Source organism: Protobothrops mucrosquamatus, unplaced genomic scaffold (assembly GCF_001527695.2).
Source record: "Protobothrops mucrosquamatus isolate PMUCROS unplaced genomic scaffold, P.Mucros_1.0 scaffold633, whole genome shotgun sequence".
Lineage (NCBI taxonomy): Eukaryota > Metazoa > Chordata > Lepidosauria > Squamata > Viperidae > Protobothrops > Protobothrops mucrosquamatus.
In genome coordinates, this window is record NW_015386925.1 from 393,582 (window position 1) to 419,874 (window position 26,293).

At 40.0% G+C, this 26,293-nt stretch overlaps 1 protein-coding gene across 1 annotated transcript in view; it reads right to left on the minus strand.

Annotated features, from left to right (window-relative positions):
- Positions 1 to 23,142, minus strand: part of KCNK3 (potassium two pore domain channel subfamily K member 3) — an 89,688-nt gene extending 66,546 nt beyond the window's left edge. The window contains exon 1 of the mRNA XM_015817747.1: positions 22,860 to 23,142. Within this exon, the coding sequence (XP_015673233.1) occupies positions 22,860 to 23,142 (283 nt within the window). The remainder of the gene's footprint in view (positions 1 to 22,859) is intronic.
- Between the last annotated feature and the right edge of the window lie 3,151 nt (positions 23,143 to 26,293).

Consider the following 26,293-nt stretch of genomic DNA (forward strand, 5'->3'; position numbering starts at 1 on the left):
ATTGTAAGCCACCCAGAGTCATTGACTGAGATGGGCAGCTATAGAAGTTGAATAAAGAAAATAAAAATAATTAACCGAACAATTTATAATTTTAGATTTAAATCCTGCCTTTACACCAGGAATTCAAGATGGCATACAAAGCACTTGCTACTCCAGTTTTTCTCCATAATAGTTCCTACGATGTAGATTGGGCTGAGACAAACTGAAATGGCCCAGAGTGACCAAGTAAATTTCCATGGCTGAGAGCAAACTGGAACCTGTTCTTCCCTGGCCCTAATCAGCACCTTAATCAAAGCCTTCATTAGCCCTCATTTCCCTATTTCAGATTTGCCTGAATTGAAACCTGGCCAGACCATTTGGGATGAACTTTCAAGACACACTGTTTTGTTTCATGTATGAAACACTTCTTCTGTTTTGTGCACAGCCCTAGTGCTATCAACATTCTTCCGTTTCCAACTGGACTTCACTCAAGCTAATGAAACAGCAATTGCTTCTGAAATGTCTTTAAAAGGAGAAGAGTTTTTATTCTCATTAATAGCCTACTGGGTTCTTGTGCTGATCTAGTCATGTGGTGGCTCACAGAGTTGTGAGTAAACATCCTGTCTTTCACTGTACTGTTTCTCCCAGAGTTTTCATTGTTTCCATTAAAAGAGGGGATTCTCCTATAGAGGAAAGTTGTAATCCAATTATGGGCAACCAGGAAGCTTTAGAAAGAGCCGCCAGCTCCTACAACTAAGCAAAGTCAAATGTAGTAAGAAAAGTTTGAAATAAATTCTCAAGTGAATAAAAAAGGGAAGAAAATTTTTGAGAAATTGTAAGGCAGGTTTTGCAATTGTATTAGGAAAGTGGAACTGATGAGATAGATGGAAAAACTTGAAGCAAAAAACTTGAGTGTCCAGAGAAGAGACAGAAAAGCCAGGCTAAAGAGTATTTGAAATTACAGTATTAGTGTCAAGAGAGACAGGGAAGGTGAAAGGGAAATGAAGAAGCTAATTATGTTCTCACATAAAATAGAAAGAGTGGAAGAGGATGGTATTAGAAGGAAATGGCTTGCAATTAAATGTTCCACTCAATGTGATCCAGTAAACCTGAGTTGAACTGGGCAGAAGGAAATTATTGGGAATTATCCAAAGACCAGAAGAAGATGAAGGCTATCAAGGGACAATAACAACATAGAGGACATGTGGTGGGGGAGGGGGAGAAAGAAGAGGGGACAGAAGGTATGAGACAAAAGAAGATCAAACGTTTTATCAACTACAGCAGTGTTTCTCAAATTTAGCAACTTTAAGATGTCTGGATTTCAACTCCCAGAATTCCCCAGCCAGCATGGGAGGTTAAAGTCCACACATCTTAAAGTTGCTAAGGTTGGGAAACACTGAACTAGAAGAAATCCAGCTGTATGAAAAGGAAAAGATAGAGAGAGAGAGACTGCAAAAAAAACAAAAAAAAAAAGCAATTCATTATTTTTTTTAATGTATGGTTTGTTCTAATGCTGCATATATTGCTTATCTTGGGTGAAAGCTACGCAGAGTTGGTTTTTAGGATGGGTGGGTATTCAAATGGTTTAAGTAAAACAAATAAGCTCTTTCAAATTCTAACAGAAATCACTGAATGAGATTCTGAAGAGAAAAATCTGCAAGCGCAGAGATCAGAAAAGAGGAAGGCGTAATGAAGCTGTGCAGTGAAAGATGTCATGGCATAAAGATTATTATGCTGCTGGCTTGGCTGCATAAATGATTTAAGCAGCTCTGTTATTTACCTACAGAACCTTGAGGCAGAGAACACCACAAGAGAGACACAGAATGCGTAGAACAGCCCCTTGGTCCACGGCTTCTCCTGATTCTCATTTCTGTTAACCATTCAACATGACAATCCAAAGCAACCCAGGCTTAAAACTAACTCACATGAGCATTGTCTTTGCATCACATGCTATCTTTGTTTACCTAAGTTAAGCAACTTGTGCAAATATAAAGGAGCTTGATAGCACCTTATAGACTACCAACCTTTATTTAAAGGCATGAGCTTCTGCGTCGGACAAACTCACAAAGTTTAAGCTCATATGAACTCCCAAAGCTGGATGAGTTCATTCAAATCATCAGTTTTTGCCTTTTGTTCAAAGCTGGAATCCAATTTAAAGCTTCCCACCCAGAGATTTACCTGGGCTCAGCTTGAACACTTCCAATGAAAGGAAACTCGCTTGTTCTCTGATAATTGATTCTACTGTCAAACTGTTCTTACTGTTTAAATGTTTTTTCTAACATTCAACCAGAACATGCCTCCCTTGGCTTATACCTGTATTTCTGTGTCCTACACTGTGGAATAAAAAAAAACCCAGGCCCTAATGTCCTTCTGCATGACATCTTTCAAGGAGTGGAAAAGTGCTATGTTATCCTGACCTTATTTTTTTTTTTTTTGCAAGGCTGAATATATGTATCCCTTTAATCCCTTTTGGGGGTCAGTTTTAATTCCAGGATCATCTTCATGGTCCTTCTCTGAACCTATCACAATGTCACAGCCACAGATGAAAATACTCTTTTCTCTTCTGAAAAACAATCTCAGTAAATAGGATAAAGCAAGTAGTGGATGGGATTCAAAGCCAAAGTAGTGGGCCTTCTTTTTGTTCTTTCTAACACCACTCTTCCTTTCTCTCTTCCCTTTGCCCCTCTGCTATCCTCTTCTCTTTCATCCAAAGAGCAGCTACTGGGAAGGAGCTCTTAGTAGAGATTGAACTAATCTAATAGTATAACACTAACAGTATAACAGAGTTGGAAGGGATCTTGGAGATCTTCTAGTCCAACACCTTGTTCAAGCAAGAGATCCTACACCTTTCTGGGAAAATGACTGTCTAATCTCTTCTTAAAAACGTCCAGTGATGGAGCACCCACAACTTGTGAAGGTAAACTGTTCCACTGATCAATTGTTCTCACTGTCAGGAAATTTCTCATTACTTCTAGGTTGGCTCTCTCTTGAATAAGTTGCATCTGTTACTTCTTGTCCTGCCTCAGGTGCTTTGGAGAATAGGTTGACTTCCTCATCTCTCTGGCAATATAGATAAATTTTAAAATTAAAACAAGGACTGGATGAAATTGGCCAACGGTTGCATGAGGCCAGAGATAAGTTGCCTTCTCCTATATAAATCAGTAACATTCATAACACAACAATGAGATACTCTCAGAGAAAATAAAACTCATAGCAAACCTCTCCTGCCCCGTGATGACACTGGAGGACAGCAGGATGAGCACACAGACCAATGGAGCCCCACTCTGTGGCAAAGAACCTACTTTGCATAGATAAAATCCTAGAGCCAATCTTTAATCATTCCAGGTATCTTATACAACTTGGAATCCATTCTGTCAATCTGAGGGGCTTCTAAATCCCAATTCCATAGAAGGCAGCTTCCTCATTGGCTCTTAGGACTGAAAAGGGAATCACTGGAAAGTTTTGGCCTGCCGTCAGGCTACATAGTCCCATTGGAGTCCTTTGTTGGCTTTAATTCTTGGCCTTTGTTAACAGTCCTAGAGATCATGACAGCTTGGAATCATTTGGTGTAATTCGGCAAAGAGGATAGGATTTGAATGCCACTAAAGCCCCAAGATCCGGCCTTTGATGGACAGCAGCAGCTGTCATCTGGTCCATGCCAGCTGAGCTAATGACACCAGCCGGATGTTCCTTTCTGTGCTGCAGTTGAAGGTAGAGCTAAAATTAAACCCAGCGGGCAGACCACTTGGCAGAGTGCTCTGCAGCTGGGATCAAAGAACACTGCCCACCATCAGACATACAACCCTCACCTTGGAACTTATATTTTCAGCAAAGGTGATGTCCGAGGCTCAAAAACATTTTTAAATGGTCCTCCCTCCAAGACCTGGGAGCTCTACTCCCAAAATGAGGTCAAAAGAACTAGGATGCATGAAGTGCTCAAGTAGACTATCTGGTAATTGTATCTAATGTTCGAAAAGCAGGTTCTGGAATTATGTATTTGTGCCAATCCTTTTCAAGATGTTGCAGAGTTCCATGAAAAAAAATATTCATTTGGGCTCCTCACCCTGCATGGCCATTATTACTTCTCTCTGCATCCTATCGTCTTCTCTGATGGTTGATTGAAGCCATTGGGCCAATAAAGGGAAGTGTGGGGAAACATAATGCTGAAATAAGTCTTTCGGTTGTATTTGAACTGATTAATTATAATATGTTCCCCCTTTCATGAGTACCCAATTCATATAAGATAATAGGATAGTTTCTCTCGGAAGAAGCCATAGATTGAGATTTATCTGTTTTCCTAGAAGCTTCAGCACCATATTCAATTCCAATCCTAGGAACGTATTACTCAGAGATCTCTCTTTTGCCTAATATCTAAGGCTGATCCCTATACAGTAACTGGAAATAATTTCCCAGCATCAAACCAAAGGAGGTCATTCTCAGGCTAAATTAAGACATCGGCACTTGGAATGTCACCAAAGTACTCATGATTTTTTTTTTTGTCAAAAAGCTTCATTGGCTGCCAAAGGACAATCTTCTGAAATGGTGCTACCTACATTGTGCTAAAGCTGCATGACAGTTCAGTCAGTCTACTGGTGACTTTGCTTCAGGCTCTCTCAGAACTGACTTCAGGGAACAAATACCACAATTAGGATCTTTATGGAATTTTTTCACCATTGATACCATTTTGGGGCCCATATAAATGTGACATATAGCTGGAAAACAGCCATAACATCAAGATAACATTTGAAAAATTCTTGTGTTCGTTAATTTACTCAGGGTTATGTATAGATCAAGTCAAGGACTGTATAGGATGATATGGTCAGGAAATGGTGGATCGCCAATATTTGTGACATATGAAATTACTGTAGGTTATGTGCACGGAGACCATTTAAGCCACATTACAATGGCAGCAATTTCTTGCTCTGACTGTTAGTTCTGTCCCGTGAAGATACAGGGAGCATGTGAGCAAATAGTTAGATAGCTGATGTAACAAGCTAGTAAATCAATCTTAATTGAGGCTATAAAGCCAAAGGATTTTTCAAACCCATCTGCAAGCCCAAATCTAAGAAATATGGTAAGAGACTCAAGATAGGTCAAGCTACAACAGTGATCCAGATGAAGGTCGAGATATCCATAGAAACTATTCATAGTCAAATGTTCTGAATGTTCAAATGAGCTAAACTGAATGTTATCTTCCGCAACAGCCTTAGCCTTATAAAATTTTCAGTAACTGGCGTTGCCTGGGCTCAGCTAGTACTCATCATGGTTCTTACTCCATAGAAGTCTCTCTTTCCCAGAAATCCAACCCAGCTGTGCTGTTCAACCTTCTATTTCTTCATTTGGCAATTGTGACATAGTGTAGGGATCAGAGCTGCATTTGAGAGATGTTTCAGGGAGTACTTCTCCCCCCCCTTTTTTTTTTTACTTAACCTGAGTCCATGGTCCAAATGGGTACTTCAATTTTCTCATTCCTATATCTCCTCCTCTTCCTCATCCTCCTCTAAGGAAAAAACCTTTACTCTTCCAAAGGAAAATTCACTTTTGATTTATGCACATCATCTTGCAGGTAATTTGTAATTTGCTGGGGAACTTTGTTGGCATCAGCTCCAATATTCAATTTAAAAGCAAATGGGAAGCCAACTGCAAAGACTCAATTATGTCTGTGTTACAGCAATAAATGTGTATGTTTTGTTCATGGTTCTAGTCTTTGCTTCCCAAAACAGGGCATTAATGTCTGTGATGAAATGAGAATGGTCAAGTTATGCGTTGAACATTTTAGCAAAATTCTTCCTCACTGAACATTAAGTAGCAGATTTCACCAAAAGGCGGGCAATGTGTAGGCTTGTAGGCACACAACATCTCCCACAAAGGTTGTAATTTGTAGTTACCAGACCATCCATTGCAAAAATTTGTCCCCAAGTCTTTTTTCCCTTATTGAAGGGGGTTTAGGTACATTTGAAAAATAACAAAGAGTTTAGTTTTCACATCTACTGCTATTACTGGAGCCTGATAAGTCTTTGCCCCATAGATACCAGCTGCTTGCACTTAGGGCTAATTTATGGCTATCTAAGAAGTTTGCTTTGAGTATGCAGGCAATTTTGTTTCTGAGCATTGCGATTTATACAGCCCCAACTTCACAATGCTTAAATTTTTCTCTGTACATTGTGACCAAAAAACAGTTTATCCCTCCTGGTTCATTATCAGAAAGTTGCCATACTGGAACAGCTCAAAAATAGGATTTCTCCTAGGCTCGTAACAATTTGTAAATACCCATGACCTTGTTAGTCTTCTTTGCAGGTTTCACATAGATATTAGGGAGATTGTTATAGATTTCTATAACTTTTTGTGCTGTACAGTGCAGAAGTACAATAAGTCTGTATTCCCATTTTTATAATGTGCAGATGTAATTGTAATCTTTGTTTCCATTTTCTCCCCTTTTCTGAGTTTCTAATGCGATTTAATTCAGAAGGAGCTGCAAAATGGTCTACCCTTTCCTACACTGTATAATTTGTTCAAGGGAAAATCTATGTCTTGGTAGCTATGAGGGCAAAGTTCACTTGTAACTCTACTCAGGCAGGGAAAGGGCAATAGTAAGGTTTCTTGCAATCAGGGGCATCCACAAAGTGACTTTAAGAATCAAGATGGCAGCTTTGATAGCACCATATCTTGAATGTTTGGTCCCCACAACTCCTCTGTTTGTCTCCCCCACCCCTCCCTTTTGCTCCCCAACTAGCACACTCCAGATCCAGGCAGTTTCACAATGTGGTTTATTATTAGTAGTACAAACTCTATGAACTTATGCAACACCACCTGAGGTCCCAGACACATAAGGAAAAAATTCCCAATTCAACCTCAGGGAAAAAAAAGAAACCAGAACTAATGTAGGCTTTCCCAAATCTATATACGTATACACATTGGGTGTCGATTTGGTCATGTGTTGTAAGACAAGCTGCAGTTCCTGGGAGCAGATCATAATAAAAGCATAAATACCAAGCCAGCATTTTTTTCAAAGGTCTTTGTAATAGGGCGAGGCAAGGCACAACTGAAAATATTTAATGGAAGTGTTAATACCACTTTATAATGCTTTGGTACGACCACACTTGGAATATGCATCCAGTTTTGGTCACTATGATATAAAAAAGATGTTGTGACCCTAGCACATGGGTGTCAAACTCGATCGTGTCACATGACATATCATGACATATTACGATGTTTTTTGCCTTTGCAGAGCCAGGGTGGGCGTGGCCTGTGCATGACGCATCCGGCTCGCGGACCGCCAGTTTGACACCCCTGCTCTAAAAAGAATGCAGAGAAGAGATGATTAGGGGACTGGAGGCTAAAACATATAAGGAACGGTTGCTGGAATTGGGTATATCTAGTTTAATGAAAAGGAGGACTAGGGGTGACATGATAGCAGTGTTCCAATATCTCAGGGGTTGCCACAAAGAAGAGGGAGTCAAGCTATTCTCCAAAGCACCTGACAGCAATATATGAAACAACGGATGAAAACTAAACAAGGAGAGAACCAACCTAGAACTAAGGAGAAATTTCCTGACATTTAGAACAATTAATCAGTGGGATGACTTTCCTCCAGAAGTTGTGGCTGCACCAATACTGGAAGTTTTTAAGAAAATATTGGTTAACCATTTGTCTAAAATGGTATAGGGTTTCCTGCCTGAGCAGGGGGTTGGACTAGAAAACCTCCAAGGTCCCTTCCAACTCTATTATTTTGTTATATTTCAGATGAGGCTGGGCAGGACATAGTTACTGTTTTATAACATACATTCTGAAGTCTGCACATGAGTAACTACCACCTAAAACACTCAACACAGGCCAAAATCCTTGGAGAATGATGGAGTCCCTTTCATTTAACTCATGGGTTCAAGAGAAAAATGTTGAGACACTCTGTTCTCCTTGGTCTAGCATAACAATTTCTGCTGCTGAACCCTCTTCTACACTAGAGCCTTAATCACAGACTCTGGTTATGCTACTGAAAATACATTAAGCATCCCCAAGTGGTGACATACCACCAAAGACATATTTAATCCTAAACACAGTTTAACATAATACCTGTGTTCAAATCACAGTGTTCTGCTCCCCACACATACACACAGATACACACACACTTCCACACAATAAACTATTATGTATCTTAACTTGATGATCTAAAATGATGGCTGGGTTCCTTACACTGAACAAGAAATAAATAACAATAAATAAGAGATAATGAAAAAAAGAAAAGAAGGTAGATAATTTTTTAAGTGGGGGGAGAAGGGGTTATTTCAATTTCCATTAGATGTTCCTTCCACATTGGAGGGGGATCTACTACTGCACTACAGATGCATATTAGAAAACTGCTATATCAACATCAGAGTATGAAGATCATATAGGATTATAAAAATATAGACAGTTCCTAAGATAATTTGATCTTGAGAAATTTGGGACTTTATAAACCAACAATAACTTGTCATTGGTTCATAGCAATTATCAGCCAGGGCAGATTTTCCAGCCCAGCTTCTGCACTAGTTAGAGTCCCCAAACTGTTCTCAAGGGGAACCCCAAAAATCCTTATGAATGTATGTGCTACCACAGCACGAACAGTGTAGCAGAGAAGCTGTAGTCATTGGAACAGCCAAAGCTGTTAAGAAGTGCTTTTCACCAAAGAGGTCATTTGAGCTTCCAATAATAAAGAGAATTTCTGTTTTTGGAAAGAGACCACTTACATTCCAGATAACATGTGCTCCTTAATTCCAGGAGTGAAAGTCAGTTGTCTTTTCCACAAGTGTTCCTGATCACAGTTGTGTAAGACAACAAGAAATGTTTGGGGAGTGGTGGGGATAAAATGGTTTGGCAATACTGCATTACAAGCTTCTGTGACCTCTGGACCTTTGCTGGGACATGTCAGAGGTGATTTATGAGGCCTGGTTGCCTGGTCCTGACCATTGTTGAAAACACATTTGGAATGTGGCCTTGCAGTATGATGAGAAAGAAATTCCCATTGTCATTGCGACCTCTTTGAGGTCCAATTTTTTTTTTCATTATCCCAATTTGTCACAGAGGCCTTGGATAGGCAGTTGTTTCTGATAAAGTTTTTGCAGATTTTTTATGGTTAAACAACAATAGTGTGGTGGAGTGTATTTCTTATATTTTATTGTTGTTTTTAACATAGTGTTCTTGCTTTTTGAATAGGATGTTTTGAAAGGCAAATTCTTCCTTTTTGGGCCCAGCAATGCACTGAGCTATATTCCAGCCAATCTCACTACTAATAGATTGGGGTGTCATATGTCCACTGAGGGAGAGGAAATTCTGTTGTCTGGGGAAGGGAAGGACTTGTTTGCCTTCTATTCTTTGCCTCTAAAAAATAAGCTGATTGACCTGTCCACCTGCCAACTCCTACTGTTTGGGCAACCCATTAGATTCCTGGTGGCCATCCATCACTGAATTGAGCATTACTCCTTTTCTGTGATTTGGCAGCCCACAGCAAACCCATTCCTGTTTATTTATATCAAGCAATTCTTATTTTTTTAGAAAAGAAAACATTACCAAAAGCCCCACACAGAGAGACAAAAGAACTGAAATGCCTTCTAAAACAACAATAAATCCAACCACCATTAATAACATTAAAATCCTAGGAAAGACAGCTCCTGAATCAGCAAACAGCAACAGTGTCACTAAAGCAAAAGAGCCATATATTGATTACCAGATGGATAGACAGCATGTGACAGCCTCTTATAAATAATTTGCAATTGCTAAAGGAACTGTTGAGGTTATTAGTCTAATAGCCAGTTAATACCACACCCACTCATGTTACTTCATTACAATAGGAGGCCGACCAAGTTTCTTATGTGCACTCCAGAGGTCATTGTCTGCCCAATTCATCTTGATAATATATCCACCCGAAGGTGAGTTTCTTTCTAATTATGAACATTCAGGCAGAACTGGAGTGTTGGTAATCTTTCCAGGAAACTCAATCATGTGGAACAGCTTTTGACCAGCAAACTAGAGGACAACAATCGAAGTTTGTTGTTAGGAAAAGATTCTTGTTCCAGTTAGGTCTATCTTGTCATATGAAGCAATGTTTATATTTAGTATCCCTATAAGAATACTAAAGGTTAGGGGATGTAGCAACTGCATCTACCAGGAGTCATAGAGAAATTAGAACATTATTAATGTAAGGAATGGGTACTGCAAATTAACAGTGCATAGGTAGTCTATGATAATTTGAAGTTATGATGGTGTTGAAAAAAAAGATTTACAACTGGTCCTTGCACTTACAACCATTGCAGTGTCCCTGGAGTCACTTACGGTAATCAAAATTTGGGTGCTTGGCAACCAGGCAAATTAAGTGGGACTCACTTAATGAATGCGTTGCTTAGCATTGGAGGCCACATTTGCTTTATCTACATGCTTAAATCATACCATCATTATAGCTCCTGGACCAGTAACATAAATTAAAGATATGGTGGAGTGAATTCTCTGCTCCTCTTTATACTATCTGCTTTGAAACCTCTACTGAAAATTATACCATGTGTTAGGATGCTTCATGATATTTTAAAAACATGTTTATGATGTGCTAAATCCCATCAATACAGTGTTGACACTCCATATTTCTCCTTGCCGTCTGAATCAGTACCTGAACTTGGTTATGGACTGGAGGAGGTCAATAAACGGAATCTAAATCCGGATAAAAGAGGCAATATGTATGTGCATTGGGAAGAGGAATTACATTTAGTGTGGAACTACATTCTCTTTGAAAGACTAGGATGAAAATGTGACTCAGGTTTGTGATATAAGCTACAAATGTCCATTGTAGTATAACAGATTTGTACCAGGTGGGTAAAGCAACCAAGAACTTTCATGTGCAGATATAACATATGTTTTGATAAAATTTCAGTCTGACTATTGAATTATGTTATGTGTGAATCTACCCATGAAGTCAACTGGTTCCAAATGTGAGGGGTGGGGTTTAGGCTTGAAAATGTTATTAAGTGTATGTCTTGCCAATTTAGAAAAGCCGATCCTGTTTTGTTTCAAAACCCAACTCAAGCTACTGTTTTTGACCTTTAAATCACTCCGTAGCTGAGAATCCAAGAACTTTACGGTCTGCTTCCTGTCAAACTAACGTGTCTAGACAATGAAGTACTTCCACTGAGGCTTGTGTAGAATGGAAGCACCATCACCGAACAAGATTCTCACCTCTGGCAAGACTGCCCCGCAGGATGATAACCTTGCCTCAGGCCGCAAAATGAAAGAAGTGTTGGATAGAACATCAGAATAGTGGTTTATACAGGACATTAGAAGAGTGCCTTATAGAGCCTGATCAGACATTTCTTAATGGTGGTAAATGCAATAGGAAGAAATCTGGTCTTGATAATCAAAAACCTTGCTTTGAGAGTCCCTTCCTAAGAGTTCACACACACTTAATATATCAGGTAAGCATCTTATACATAGAGCTGCCTTAAATGGAGTCAAATCCATCTGAATTTTATGTTGTAAGCTGCCCAGAGCCATTGAATACAAGATGGGTGGAAAAGAAAGAAAGAAAGAAAGAAAGAAAGAAAGAAAGAAAGAAAGAAAGAAAGAAAGAAAGAAAGAAAGAAAGAAAGAAAGAAAGAAAGAAAGAAAGATATACCATTGTATATCTTCTTCAGAATCCGGAGAAGCTGCCACATCATAGATGTAAACTTGTAAAGCATGTATTTTGCTACTGAATCTGGGCCTTCCTCAAGGCAGCTTCTGCTTTAATTATGATTATTCACAGAACTGAGATTTGAACTTATAAAAAAATTCTGCTTCACGCTGTTTCTCCTTGGATCTTCTCCCTATCTAGCAATCAGTAATCTGTGCTTTGTCTAATGCAGGGCTTTTCAACCAGTAGTACGGGTACCACCTGTGGTACATTGGCACCTGGCAGGTGGTACGCGACCATCCTAGAAAAGTGGTAGCGGAGGAGGGGAATGAACTGAACTGGTGGCAACATCACACAAGCCTGAGCGATAGACGGCTGGAGCTGCAGGGCTGTCAGGGCTCAGCGGAAGCGCCAGGATCAGTGCCAGGCTCCAGCTGAGCCCAGAAGAAGCTCCGATCAGCTGGAATGTTGCAGCATCTCCAGGGTCTTGTGATTTACATTCAGATGCTTGGCAACTGATTCATATTTATGACGGTCACAGTGTCCCAGGGTCATGTGAAGTGACCAAAACCTGCTGCAACCACCCAGAAGACGGGGGGAATAAAAACCAAACACCCCCCACCCCACCCCTGCTGCCAATCCTCAACAGAAATGCTCACAATGAAAACCTCGGACAGGAGGAAGAGCACCGCCGGGTGGGCAGGCAGATGTCTTGTTCGGCTGTGCTTTGGGGGCACTTTTTTCAGTGCTATTGTAACTTTGAACAGTCACTAAGTGAACTGTTGTAAGTCAAGGACTACCTGTACTTTATCACTTTTTTCCTTTGGGGGGGTGTCATCAGGTTTTTGACACCTTGCTAGGCGACTGGTGGTACTCGGATATTGCCATATCCTAAAAGTGGTACAATGGATGAAAAGGTTGAAAAGCCCTGGTCTAATGAAGCAATATTTTCATTCTCAGACAAAAGTAGAGAAATCCCTAGCCTTTCGTGGTAAACAAGGAAGGAAATGTACAAATGCAAGGTGGTCATAATGATCACTTTGTGGCAAAGCATCATTTGGCAAATTGAACTAAATTTTGGCAAAAAGAAGAGAACCCTCAATTTGTGTGAAAGAAATTCCAGGGTCTTACTTGGACAATAAACATTTGCTCCATGGTCTGGCAGATGGAATAGAGGAACTCTTTGTATGACATTGCCAGATCCAGATACAATACCAGGAAAAAATAATGTCTTCCACAATAAAGTGTATCGCACAATCCACTTCACTGACTTGGTGAGACTTAAGTTGTGGAACAGTATCAAGGAATCAAGTGATCAAGTCAGTTTGCTGCCAGGAGGTTAACTTTACTCCTAAATTGATTCCATATTTCTTAGAGTTAATTTAACCCTGATCAGCTGGGCAAGATCAAGATAGCTAGAACCACATGGATTCCAATAAGGTATCTTTCATTCTTGTCTGAAAGTAAATACAGAATCTTAGCAATGGCAAGAGAAAATTCCAACTCTCATTTATAGGAGATGATTAAAGCAGAATCACTTTGAGTGATTTGAAACTCTTTCCCCCAGGTTTCTCAATACCCGGGCTGACATATTTAGACAATAATCTGCCAATGGATTCTAGGTCTTGATTGTTGATGTCCAGTCTCCCTTCCAATCTTTTCTCAGCTTCCCCACAATCTCTCATAACCCCTACACAAAATGAGACCTCTGGTCCTTTAAGAGACCAGGACTGTAATTCCAGGAAATTCCAGGAAAAGGCAGTTGCCTTAAGCTGCTTGCATTATTATTATTATTATTATTATTATTATTATTATTATTATTATTATTATTATTATTATTATTATTATTATTATTATTATTATTATTATTATTATTATTATTATTATTAATTTATAACATAAAATGTGAAAATACAAAAGCAAATAGTAGGGAATAACAGTAGAAAAAGGGGAAACAAAAAAGGTGTGAAGAAGGGGAGGGGAATAAACAAAAGGCATTGACTTCCTACTCTCTCTGTTGCAGTAAAATCAGACATTAAAATAAAATCTCAACTTTTTACATTTATATAGTAATATGCACTAGCCAATTCTGTATTAGCAAATCAGTCTAATCAGTCAAACCCAAAATCATAATATCATTTTTTTCCACCTCAAGCACAAAGTCCAGAAGCAGTTTCCAACTAGACACAAAAGTACTTATGTTGTTTTCTTTTATCAACACAGTCAGTTTGGCCATCTCTGCTAATTCCATCAGCTTTTGTAACCATTTGTCCATGGTAGGAATCGAGGCATCCTTCCACTTTTGTGCATCGATCAATCTTGCTGCCGTCACCATATATAAAATCAGAGTTCCAATTTTTCCCCCCAGTTCTCTTTCCAGAAAAGGCAGTTGCCTTAAGGAGTTGCAGGCAAGGGCTACATTTGTGCCACCACTTGCTCCAAAGAACTTTTTTGAAATCAAATCTGAAACACTGCACAGTTCTGTGACATGTGGCACTTTTTCTTGCTCTCTGACTGATATACAGCTATACAGAAAAGCACATGACTTTTCTATTACCAATTGCTTAAGCAGTCCTGCTCTTTCTATTCATTTCTGATATGAGGCTGCAGATTTAATTATTTACATTATAGTTTAGGTCTAGTTTTACAATCAGTAGAATAAAGATAGCATCTACAGGTGAAAAGTGGTGGGTTGTTAGGAACACTGGAACATGAATAACATCCCCAAATGAGAGAAAGTCATGCTGACTACAAAATAGATTTTTCCCCATCTGAATATTGTAGATTTTTGCTCACATAATGCCTTGCAACACAGAGAAAGCTTTTAAGAGAAAACCCCCTTCCAAAATCTGTGCAGGCTTAACATGAAAACAACTACCTCTCGGCCAATTAAGCTTCACCAGAGCAAGCACAGTGGGGATCCGTGTAAGCATCTCTTATGCCAAAGTCTTTGACAAGTTGAATTACAGTTTGGGGCCAAAGAATAGCCACAGAGACTTAGCTAGAGAGTCATCCTTCCACTAAAGATTTCCTTGACCATCCAAAAATCAATTCAGGAAATGACTGAGGAGATAAGCAGGGCCAAAGAGTGAAGCCAAGGGCAATTTTGAACAGGCAGTAGAGTGGTGCTGATCAGTCAAGGCCAGGGCAGAAATGCCATAGATAATGTACATTCTGTCCTCGGGATGGGGATGAGAACAGGGAGAGTTGGACAGGCTACCCTGCTCCCAGGGGCTCTTCCACCATGTCATTCTTCAGACACCATGCAGGGGCCTCCCTGCCATTCTTATTATTTGGAATTCCTTCTGCCAACATATGTATGCAAGGCAGGAGTACTAGTCAAGGGCCACAAGCAGTCCAAAGAGTTCTTGGACTTAGCTGAAAAAGGAGATCAGGCTAACTTCATTTCTGTCGCTCTCCCAAGCAGACAAACTCATTTTTATCTAGACAGACTTGGTCTGTTTAAGCAATTGTGTTGATAAAATGTGAATGTTTGCCTGTTGGTGGGCACTCCTCTTGATTGCAAATGATGTTTTTCTAAATGTTATTGTATCATAATGTATTACTGGTCCCCTTGAGCACCATTTCATGTGGGAATGTAGTCTACAAATGACATCAATAATAAATCGAAACAGGCAGAGGGGAAGTTCCTTGAAACCAAATGTAGAGGTTTTGTTGAATGAAAGTGCAGCCTGCCTGATGGTACTGAGCAATTGTAATTTTTAATGTTGATGGGGGGATAAATTATTAAATGCATGGAGTCTAATTGCATGAGCTGTATTTATTTAAACTTTAATTACATGTGTACGATATTTTTTTTGAAACCCCCCCCCCCATCTTTGTGCCAGTCTATCTCTCAAAGGTCAAGGCGAAGTCCCTTAATGCGAGAAAGACTGTTCTGCCCGATATAAATATGTCACTCAAAATTAATGGACTGTGTTGACATATTTTTGTTCTTGAGTTTAAAAGTTAAAGGTGAAACTCTGTTGGAAATCAGTTTCGGGTCCTCTCTTGAAAAGAGAAGCTTTGCTTTTATTCACTCTGCAAGTTTTCTGTTTCTCTGTTTGGTTGCTATCCTTCAATGTTCTCTTTGCTAATGATCTTCGTATCTCCGTCTTTCTTCAGGGGGTCCTTGGTGCTCTCTGAGCTGGGTTATTTTCTTGCAGATGTTTCATTAATCAACTAGGTAATATCACTGGTGATGTTACCAAGTTGGGTAATGAAACATCTGCAAGAAAAGAGAGAGCACCAGAGACTCATGGTTCCATCTTGGGCTACAAATATTCTCTTCTATTGTTATTTTTCTTCACATTTTATTTCAAATGGGGGATAAATCTGTGTTTATAGAATTTAGAGTTGGGTAAATGACCAACAAGCTTTTTGAAGCCTGGGCTGAAACCCAGCAAAGAAGAAAGAAAAGACAAGTTTCTGCAAAAGGAGGTCCAGTTGCTGGAATAAAACAGCTGCTAAAAGATTTAGTGATTAAGCATTCAGCTTACAGTTCCTTCTACTCCAGTTCTCTTTGCTAGTGACCCTCCTATGCCTGTAAAGCTAGGATATAAGCAGAATACTTGGATGGCCCAGGCAAGCCTCCACTTTATTAAGGAAATTATATGCAAATGACTCTTAATAACTGAAGCTATCAATAACTTGAAAATATGAAATGTCTTTTGACATAGGAAGCAGTATAGAAATCTGTGAATAAATAAATGCCCAAATAAGACTTTTATTTCAAACTCTGTCTCTACTTTAGCTCCACCTGCATATATGCCAAAAAGGTTACAGAATGCCACTGATCTTCTTATAGAGGGAGTTAAATCTGTACCCTCTAGAATTTATTATTGTTCAGAGATATTTATTTATTAAATAGATTTATATGGCCACCCAACTCACACACAGTGACTTTGTGAAATATGAAATATGCATAACATCCTTTTCTGGTTGGTCTGAATAGAAGTCCTGAGTAAATGTTGATCTTGCCAGGATTCTATATGGTCTCTATTTTTAGGAGCTAACACTCTAGCATGGCTGGCTGGGGAATCCTGGAAGTTGAAGTCCACACATCTTAAAGTTGCTAAGTTTGAGAATTTACAGTGGGAGAAAAGAAGCAATGTATATGCACAAATTCATAGAAGGATGCCCATAAATTACTTTTAAAAAGTAAAAAAAAAGAGTAGAGAATCTGTGGGAAAGCCCTTCCTTCCTTCCTTCCTTCCTTCCTTCCTTCCTTTCTTCCTTCCTTCCTTCCTTCCTTCCTTCCTTCCTGACTCTCTACTTGGATTACCCTTAATTCTCTCTATACATGATAAAGATCAATCAGTCTTAGCCATTTGCACTCACTTCACGTTGCTTCTCAAATTCTTTAACATTCCCTTTCTTTTTAAAAAGTGAATTTATGCATAATGTATAGCTAGCTTCAACCTAACATGTTTATCTAAAAATCATTTCTCGGTGGAGTTCACTTTCTTATAAAAATCATACTTTAAACAGAAGCATATTCCATCAGGAGCCAAGCTCAACACAGTCACAGCAACTTGAGAATTTTCCCAGAATTATTATTAGCTCTGCCATCAAAGGCAGATCCTTTGGAAGTGCTGAAAGTTAGTAGTAGCAGTAGAAGCTGTAATATTGTTGCTGTGATTGCTATCATTAGATTTCGATCTTGATTCTTTATAAAATATCTAAGAGCAATTGGGGTAACACCATACAACTGATCATTAATGCATCAACATCACCATTAGCAACAATTAATGAACTTTACTGAAGAGTCACAAACTTCTTTAGAAACAACCTCTTCCCTCTCTGCCACCCCCCTCCCTGTATAGGGTCCTCCAGATGTGCTGGATGATTCCTATCACTTCAGCTGACAGCTGTGATCCCAGCATATCCCCAAAAGAGCAAGTTAGAAGAGGAATGAAATTGGCACTTTGTAGTAGAAGCTGTGCCATTGACCCAGGACCATCCCTTCTCTTTAGATTGTATGAATGTAGTTGTAACCCGAGTCAAACCAAGGCTGATTTCTGTCTTAGTTTGAGAGCCTGAATTATCTGCATATAGCCACACTCTTCACTGGAGGTAAGTAAGCAGCACAGAGGATTTGCAAAAATGGAAGTTGCTAGATTCACATAACGTGCTAAATCTTAAATCTGAGTAAGCAAGGGTCATGTGCTATGTTGAAGAAACCATAATACCGGTATGGTTTAAGGCCCTGGTTCATGCAATATACTAAGAGTGTATTTGGATTCCCACAAAATGCTGAACCACCCTGCGTTTAGCAATCTCACTTCAGTCTACCCTTAGCCTCTCTGCAATGTTTTCCTACTTGTGGAAAGAAATAGAGTGGTGACTGACTAACTGTTTCATCTCTTTTCTGCATGCCTCAGTCTCCACCCCAGCATGTGTTACAAGTTTTGTACCTAAGACCCACTTCCTCTTCTTACTGACCCACTTGCAGAAAGTCAGTTCTTCTGTAGCCCCTTTCTATTGACTGGGGAAGGGGAACAGAACGCTTCCAGCAAAGCCCCTGAAATTCTCTGATTCAGATTATTAGTTTAGCATGCTTCCTACTTTCAGATGTAGTGGATTTTGGCTTAATTGCTACCTTTCTTGATAGCCCACATTTATTTTAAAAACTGGCTAAAATTACTTTACATAAAGATTGCCCCCCCATTTCTGTCACTGCCCCCAAATAATTTCAGATAACTCCAGTGGTGTTCCTCAGTATTTTCACTAATTTTGCAAAAAATCCTAGAATAATCTTTCACTGACAGCTGCTCAGCTAATATTGCCTTTGAAATCTGCCCTGGAAGTTTGCAGAACAATAAACTAATTAAGATGGGAAGGGGGGGGTTCAGTATAAAATATGACCAGTAAGTGTTAATATGGTTTCTTTGAACATAGCATCTTATAGTGTTTTCAGGTGAGTCCAGTCTATCAGGGCAACCTGGTCTACCCCCAATATGGGACAGAGCATATTGCTTCCGCTTTCACCTTTCAGCCCCAATCTAGGTCACTTCTACAACAGACTACTTGTGTGTTAAATTTAAATTTACCAACAAAGAATTAAAGGGAGACTAGTATAAAGGGAGACTAGTATATTTCGAGCTATTTAGCTTTCATCAGCTAGCCATACCGTTCTGAGATTCAAATCCGGGACACTTGCATGTATGAAAGTATAGCATCTTATACTTTACTTTTGTTAGCTCAGGTTTCAGGTGAAGTATGTTGTGTTAATGCAACTATTATGACTTTCCTGCTCATATTTTTTCTTTACTTTCTATGAGAAGTGGCAACAGCAAGATCAAGGGCATGAAGGAAGAGAGAAAAAGACATATGTATTGTGTGCATCATGATATTATCATGCAAATTATGTAATTTACATAAGTGTTATTGTCATGGTGCATGTGAAATCATCGTCACTTGTACCAGAAACCTATGTTATCTCAGACGGAAGCTTTCATAAAGTCTTTGGCTGGGTGCACATTTCTTGTTAAACCAAAATCTGCTTTGTTTCTTTCAAGGTCAAGAGTACTAAACTTAATTACTGTAATTAGTAAAGCATACCTTTCTTGCATTACACATGAACCCGCCATGGTTTGTTGACAAATTCAGTTTTATCAAATTCAAGCACAAGCCTCCAAAGGGGAATATTTTTAGCAGAAGGTACATTTGCAACTTCAAAGCATGCGGAATTCCAGTAAGGCCCAAGAACATAAGCTGAAAGGGCAGTGGGGACGTGAACTCAATCAGGCATCAAATGATCCATACTTTTGCATCTTTGAAGAGAGACTGCATTACTAAATAGTCCTTAAGAGTGACTGGGACACTTCACCCAGCAGAGGCATAAGCATCTAAGCCCCCATGATGGCAAGGGAACAGTGATATCATGACACATGTGACGTCACTCCCCCTGTCCCACAGAAAGTTATAGCAGTACAATGATCATCTGTTGCTAAAGTCCAAATTCCAGGGATTTGTTTGGCTAAATATGGGAATATTCCACTAGCTATCAATCCATTTCAGAGGGCAGTTTCAGAACCTTTGTTATGACCCTCCAACTCTTCCTAGTTTGGCATCTCCTAACTTTAGAGATATTTTTGCCCTACGTGTTTTTCTTCCTGAAATTGGGAGCTACTGCCTATACTATGTAAAGGTCTGTGGATCAAGTCACAAGACCTTCTTCTGATTGCCTCGGGGTGGCAGAAGGATGCTCATCTGTATGACCTGCAACTGCTCTACTTTTTCAGAGAAGATGCAAGCTCAAAGGGTATTTCAGCTTTTGGTTATTGGTGACAGCAATTGCATTTATCAGTTAGTGGGCGTTAATCATTTTATGGCTGTTTCTGTAGTGCTATTTCATTCTTTTGAATGAAGGGTGAACTTTACTTATATTAGGCAGGACAGGAGATGGTCCCTCTTAAAGAGTTTTGTGAACACGAAGAGAAAGATAGTCTATAAAGATTTGCACTTTTAGAAGAAATGATCCAAAGCAAAGAGTATGTTCTAAAAATAAGACACAATGATTGAGAGCAGGAAGAGCTGTCTTAGAAGGACAGGGTGTAGAGAAATGCTTCAAGAGCCAGAGATTCAAAAAATAATTTGGACTCATTGAAAGCTGTTTCAAGGCTGTCTGGTCTCTGTGAGGCTTTGGCTAGAATTCCACTCTGTTATGTAGCCGCAACATAAATCAGGAATTAATCTGATTGCAAGCAAGAATTAGGAGCTTAAATTGATCTCTTCCCCTACATGTCACACTGTACCCAGTTGCATTTGTTTGTCCTTAAAAATGCTCTATCTGAAGCAGGCTTAATATGTTGCAAAATGTATAACGTTTATTTTTAAAAGCATCAAAGAAAAGCATTTTGTCCTGTTAAGAACAGAAATGTTGGAACAAAAATAAAGAGAACATAGTGTTCACTCTACAGATGACATGAGTAGATGTTTACTTAATAGTAAACTCTACTGAGTTCAACAGAACTCACTTTAAAGTAGATATGAATACAATTGTTTAGATGCAACAGTAATATTTACTGTGAAATTGAACTCATTTGCGAATAGAGTAGAAAAGTGAAATCTTGTTAAAAAAAATTGTCAGTTACCATCAGTACTGCCCCTTATCCATTCCCCACAAAGAGTCTGTTTTACTAATGAACTTTGGGGCAATCTAATGGGTTTTTTTCTCATAACCCCTCACCCCCAAGCTGAGACTGCATGGATTATCAGCAAATAAAGTTATCAGCAAATAAAGAAAAACTTTGCCAGTATCCAACAATGGCATAATTCTGCATTGAAGTGACTGAGTTTTCTAAGTTCTCCACTAATGGGCACTGAGCAAGCTCCTTCCCCTTTGCAATTTTCACCTACAAAATAGAAACAATCTTGCTATAACCGGCTCCTTTATCATACCAAAAGTAATGCCCTACCTGATAAGGCAGGTGAGGTCTACGGGTGAAATCCTGAGTGTGCTTACTCAGCAATAAGTGCCATTCCACACACTGAAACTTGCTCTCCTATAAAAGGTTGGAAGATCGCTCCTCTTAATAGAAGATATTCTTCTAAGACTTTTTGAGCTTGCTATGCAACAGAGTGGAAACATGATTCCTGATTCTCTTCTCATCAAGGGAATCCCCCTCCATTCCCATCAGGATGGTATGTAAAAGATTGAGAATGTATACATTGCAGGCAGAGTCAGAAGATGCTCTTGCTTTATCCATATTGCTCATTTTGAACAATTCAGACATTGTTCAAAAGTCAAGGTGAGTTCCTTCCCGAAACAACCCATATGCTTTTACAACAACTGAGAACCAGGAAGCAATCTCTTCTCCCTTTAAAAAAAAAAGGGGGGAGGATATTTGGACATCTAAATAATTCTAAGGGACCTGTATGAAAGGGAGGGACAGGAGTAGTGGGTTGGTTGGTAAGCAAGAGGCAGGGAGGGGAAACCTTGTTGGGCAGGGAAAGAATGAAACTATTCTACAACTCTTTAGGGCTGTAGTCCTGGACAGAATCACATAGGAAGGAAATCTATTAAATATAGTGGAGTTTACTTCAAGTAAGTCTGTTTATTCAAACAGGCAAAGAATGTTCTAATTTCTCAAGCACATGTCCAAAATAGATATTTTAGCAGCTCACTTGTGCACATATTTACTCAGAAGAGTTTCATTGGGCCTAGTTTAGGGATGTGGTTGAAATGCAGTGATTCTTCTCATCTAGCCCAAAGAGTTACCCAGCCCAAGAAGGTTTTTTCGCGGGGGGGGGGGCAGCTGAGCTTTGCTCCTTACTTGGAACCCTTTAGATAATTTCACCCACAAGTGCTCTCCTCCTCCTCCTCCTCCTCCTCCTCCCCCCCACGCCCCACAACTGGCAGCTGCTACAACGGATTATATACGGAGAGTGCAACTGGAAATCCACAACACGCCTTCAGATATTGCGCACACGCTCTCGGGCTAAACAAATTCGGGGTGGAGGAAAGAAGAGAGAAAGGCTCTGCTTTCGGTTGAAAATCTTTTGTCTCCATTGTTCCCCCTGCTTTAGCATGCACTGCAGGCTTCACACACGCGCATACTCTTCCACAGCCAGGCTGGGGAGCCTCGAGAAGAGGGGGGGGAAGCCCCAAGGCCATTCGCGGGTAACGGCTTGACTTAAAGAGCACGAGAGCGAGAATCTCAGGTGCCCAGGCACCGCCGAGGAACGGGATGCCTTCCCGAGTGCGCCTCCCCGAGGGAAAAGCGCAAAAGCAAGGGAAGAAAACCAGAGGGGAGAGTGCGGGGTAGAGCAGGAAAGGAGGTATAATATAGTCAGGAGCTTAAGAGCTACCTAGAGAAAATTATTCACAGGCGGCGTACTCTAGGACTAAAACGCCCATCACACCCAGAGAGTAAAAGAGCGGCTGTGTGCTGGGTTGATGGGACAGTAGTAAGCCAGCTTTGGGAAGGCTAGAAGGAAGCAAGATATAGCGCCTCTGCCGCACCTATCTGAGAACAAGGAGGTCCACTCTCTATTCTTGGGAAATCTCTTTCCCCAGAATAAAGTTGTCGGTCCGCTCCAGCCTGGTCGTGAGAAAAGTAAGGGACTCCTAAACCAACCAAAAGGTCCGGCACGCAAAAAAGCAGGAGACGAACTGCAAATGGGAAAGCGGAAGATGTGGGTGCATGTTGGACTGGGGAGGAGGGGGCGGAATCTAAGCCGGCGATCACTCCGGCTGAGGCCTCAGCGAAAGGCGCTGCCGGAGCCCAGCTGCCCTCCGCCTTACCTATGGTGGTGATGACGGTGATGGCGAAGTAAAAGGAGCCGGCGAACTTCCACTGGACGCCAGCCTTGTGGGGCTTCAGCTTCAGCACCACCCCTTCAAGCTCGCAGTAGTTGGCCTCGGAGAGGTTGTACTTGCTCTTGAGCTCCAGCTGCTTCTGCTCCAGCTTAGTCCGGTCGGCAGTCTCCGCCTCGGACTCCAGGGCGTCGAAGACGGCGGCGCCCACCAGCAGGTAGGTGAAGGTGCAGATGATCAGGGCCAGAGTCCGGACGTTTTGCCGCTTCATGGTCCCGCAGAGCAGGGAGAGACGCGGGCGGCGGCGGCAGCGGACGGCTGCTGGGGAGCCCCGCGGGAGGCGGGAGCGGACGCGGCGGCTACTTCTGCTGCTGAAAGAGAGGCGGCGGTTGCCTGGCTCATGGCTGCTGCTCCTGCTCCTGCTGCCGCTGCTGAGGCTCCCGCGGCGGCTGTGCTGGGCAAGGCGGTGCGTTCTGCAGGCAGCACCCGCCGCTCAGCTCCAAAGGGGGAGGGAGAAGGGGAGGGACGGGAGCTGTCCTTTCAGCACCACCTCCGTCGCAACCCTGCACCTCCGTCGCCGCCGCCGCCGCCACCACCACCACCGCCACAACCGCCGCCGCCGCCGCCTTCCCTTATAAGGACTACTGTACTGGGCTGGCCGGGGAGGCTGGATGGCGGGCTCCCACAGATTCGCCTTTGAACTTCCAGATTCCCACTAGGGTCCTGTTTGAGATTTCTTTCTCCCTTCTCCGCTCTCCTAGTATATACCAGTGGTACCATCTAAGTCCCTTTATCCTGTTACTCTGTCTCCTATTCTAGCACCGTTGCCTTTTTTTTTTTTCTTCCTTGCTGCTGCTACAACTCACCCCACCTCACTTGCCTTGTACTCCAGTGCTTGTAGTGTGATTGCCCTCCCTAATCAACCTCTAATTCCTGCTTCCATAAAATATTCTTATTCTCACTTATTACTCTATGGTTGAAACTGGGTTCCAAAAATCCTGCAGACCATCACTTTCCTTGTTTCTCTCTGGACTGTGAAAGTATCTTGAGTTTACACGAGTATATTGCATATACCTCCTAGTAAGGGGCAATGTGTTGGCCCTAAACTAGAGATCTTAACCTGCATAAAACAGCATGAGTGTGCTTCAACTAAAATTAGACTTTGGATGAAGTTATGGCATATGGGCAATAATGTCAAACTATTGGCAGTACTGCATGTGGCATAGGTATGACTGAAATTTCTAACCTGGCCTACTTCTCTGCCTTACTAAAAATTATAAAATTGATCTTGGTTGATTAATACCAATTTCTGCGGGCCCATATGGTAACATCTATATTATAAGAAAGAGTGCAATTTGAGATATAAGAAGACTCTAACCACCCAAAGTTATTTTGGAATAAGTGTTCACAAAATCCAAAAAATAAATGAAATGAAAAAACAAATATAATTTATTAATGAATGAAAGAAAAAAATATATGTTCTATGTCTGCGAAACTAAGAAAAAGAGAAAGGTAGTTCTAAATGAAGATAGTCTGACTGTGTGAAATAAAGGTAATACTTGCAGGAAAATGAAGAGTTGGCTTTAATTATGAATAAAGAATTAAACCATATGTAAGAAAATATAAATTGCTGTCATCTAGGTTGTTCAGGGTATGTATAAAAATAAGAATCCATAGCCTGGTTACAATTACACATTACATGTTAGACTTCAGTGAATGGTGACACTGGAAAAAGCAGAGATGAATTAGGAGAAAAACTGCAACATTCTGAATGAACACAATCAGGGCTGGTCAGCTAGGTAATATGAATGGATGAGTGAAAACAGCACAAGAAAATACACAAAAAAATGGGTGATTCAAAAAAACAAAATGGATGAGAATCGTTATTGATGAGTGTACAAATTAAATACATCAGTCAAACTTAAATCTAGTGGCAAAGGAATAAGTGTAAATCTAAAAACATGATATTTATGAGAAAAAGTTGAGAAAAATAGGAGAGATTTTGAATATGGGAAAGATCATACTTTGGTAGTGTCAAGAGGGGACATAAGAAAAAGGAGGGGGGACAAAATTAGAATGAAAGTAACATGCTAGCAAAAAGAGAATGCATGAGTCATATATGAAAAAGTATTAGATGATAAGTTAATCTCCCAACAGAATTAATGAAAAGTAGATATAGAGAAAATAGGTGGAAACTACTTGGAACTAATGAAAAGAATTTTTTTACAGAGTGCTACAGGAGTAGATGAAGTATGAGAAATATGAAAAAGAATACGTTGTGGAATAATAAAGTCAAAGGGGCAGTGGCTAAAGGAAAAAAATACATATAACAGGATGATTGCAGTAAAAACATGGAGGTGAGAGAAAGGTATTATTTAATGTCTAGGGAGGGGAAAATCTATTTGCAAAAAGAAATTACAAGAAATGGTTAAGATTAAAAGAGACCAAGAAAGTGCATAGTGATTTCGATGAAAAGAAACATTTATTCGGAAGAGGGCAAAACAAAAAGCTTTCAGAAAAGCAAATTGAATTAAAAATAAAAATGATTACATTATTTGGGAAGAAACTGAAGCAAGGAAATTATGGAAGGAGTATTTTAGACATTTATATGAGGAATATAGTTATATGTTGATGAATGGAACTGAAATGAACACTGTAAATGTTACTGTCCAAGAAAATTGATGAAAAGAAAATAATGCATGCTGTGAAAATATGGAAGTATTATAAGGTTGCCTCTGTAAATGGTGTAACCAGAGAAATATTAACATGACAAAGTGGTTTGCTTACAGAAGGTGTATGTACTTAAAATGTGTCTGAGTTAAAACAAGAGACTGAATATGTGATGAATATGAATTGAATAAAACACTAAGCAATCAGTATAAAAGAAGTATGTTTATTTACTTATCTTTTATTCTATTTGATACATTTTATTAAAATAAAATAAAATTATATTGAGATGGTTTGGACATATGGGCTCAATAGATGAAAACTGAATTGCAAAACAAATAAAGAATGGATGGATGGATGGACTGAAAGCAAAGGGAAAATAAAAAATATTGGATACAGTTAATGAGATAATTAAAATAGATTTTTATAGTGGAGGTGTATACACTATTGGAAGACCTGGAGACCAGATTAGGGGAAGATGGTCATGGGGAAAATCTATGTGGTCGCTAAGAGCTAGCAATGACTTAAAGGCTCATATTTTATCAATTAGTAATAATAATAATAATAATAATAATAATAATAATAATAATAGTAGTAGTAGTAGTAGTAGTAAAGTTGGAAGGGACCTTGGAGGTCATCTAGTCCAACCCCCTGCTAAGGCAGGAAACCCTATACCATTTTGACAGAAAAGTATGGAGAGAGATAATGATGTATGTATGGGATCAGGATGATACAGATCTCAAGATCTCTACATC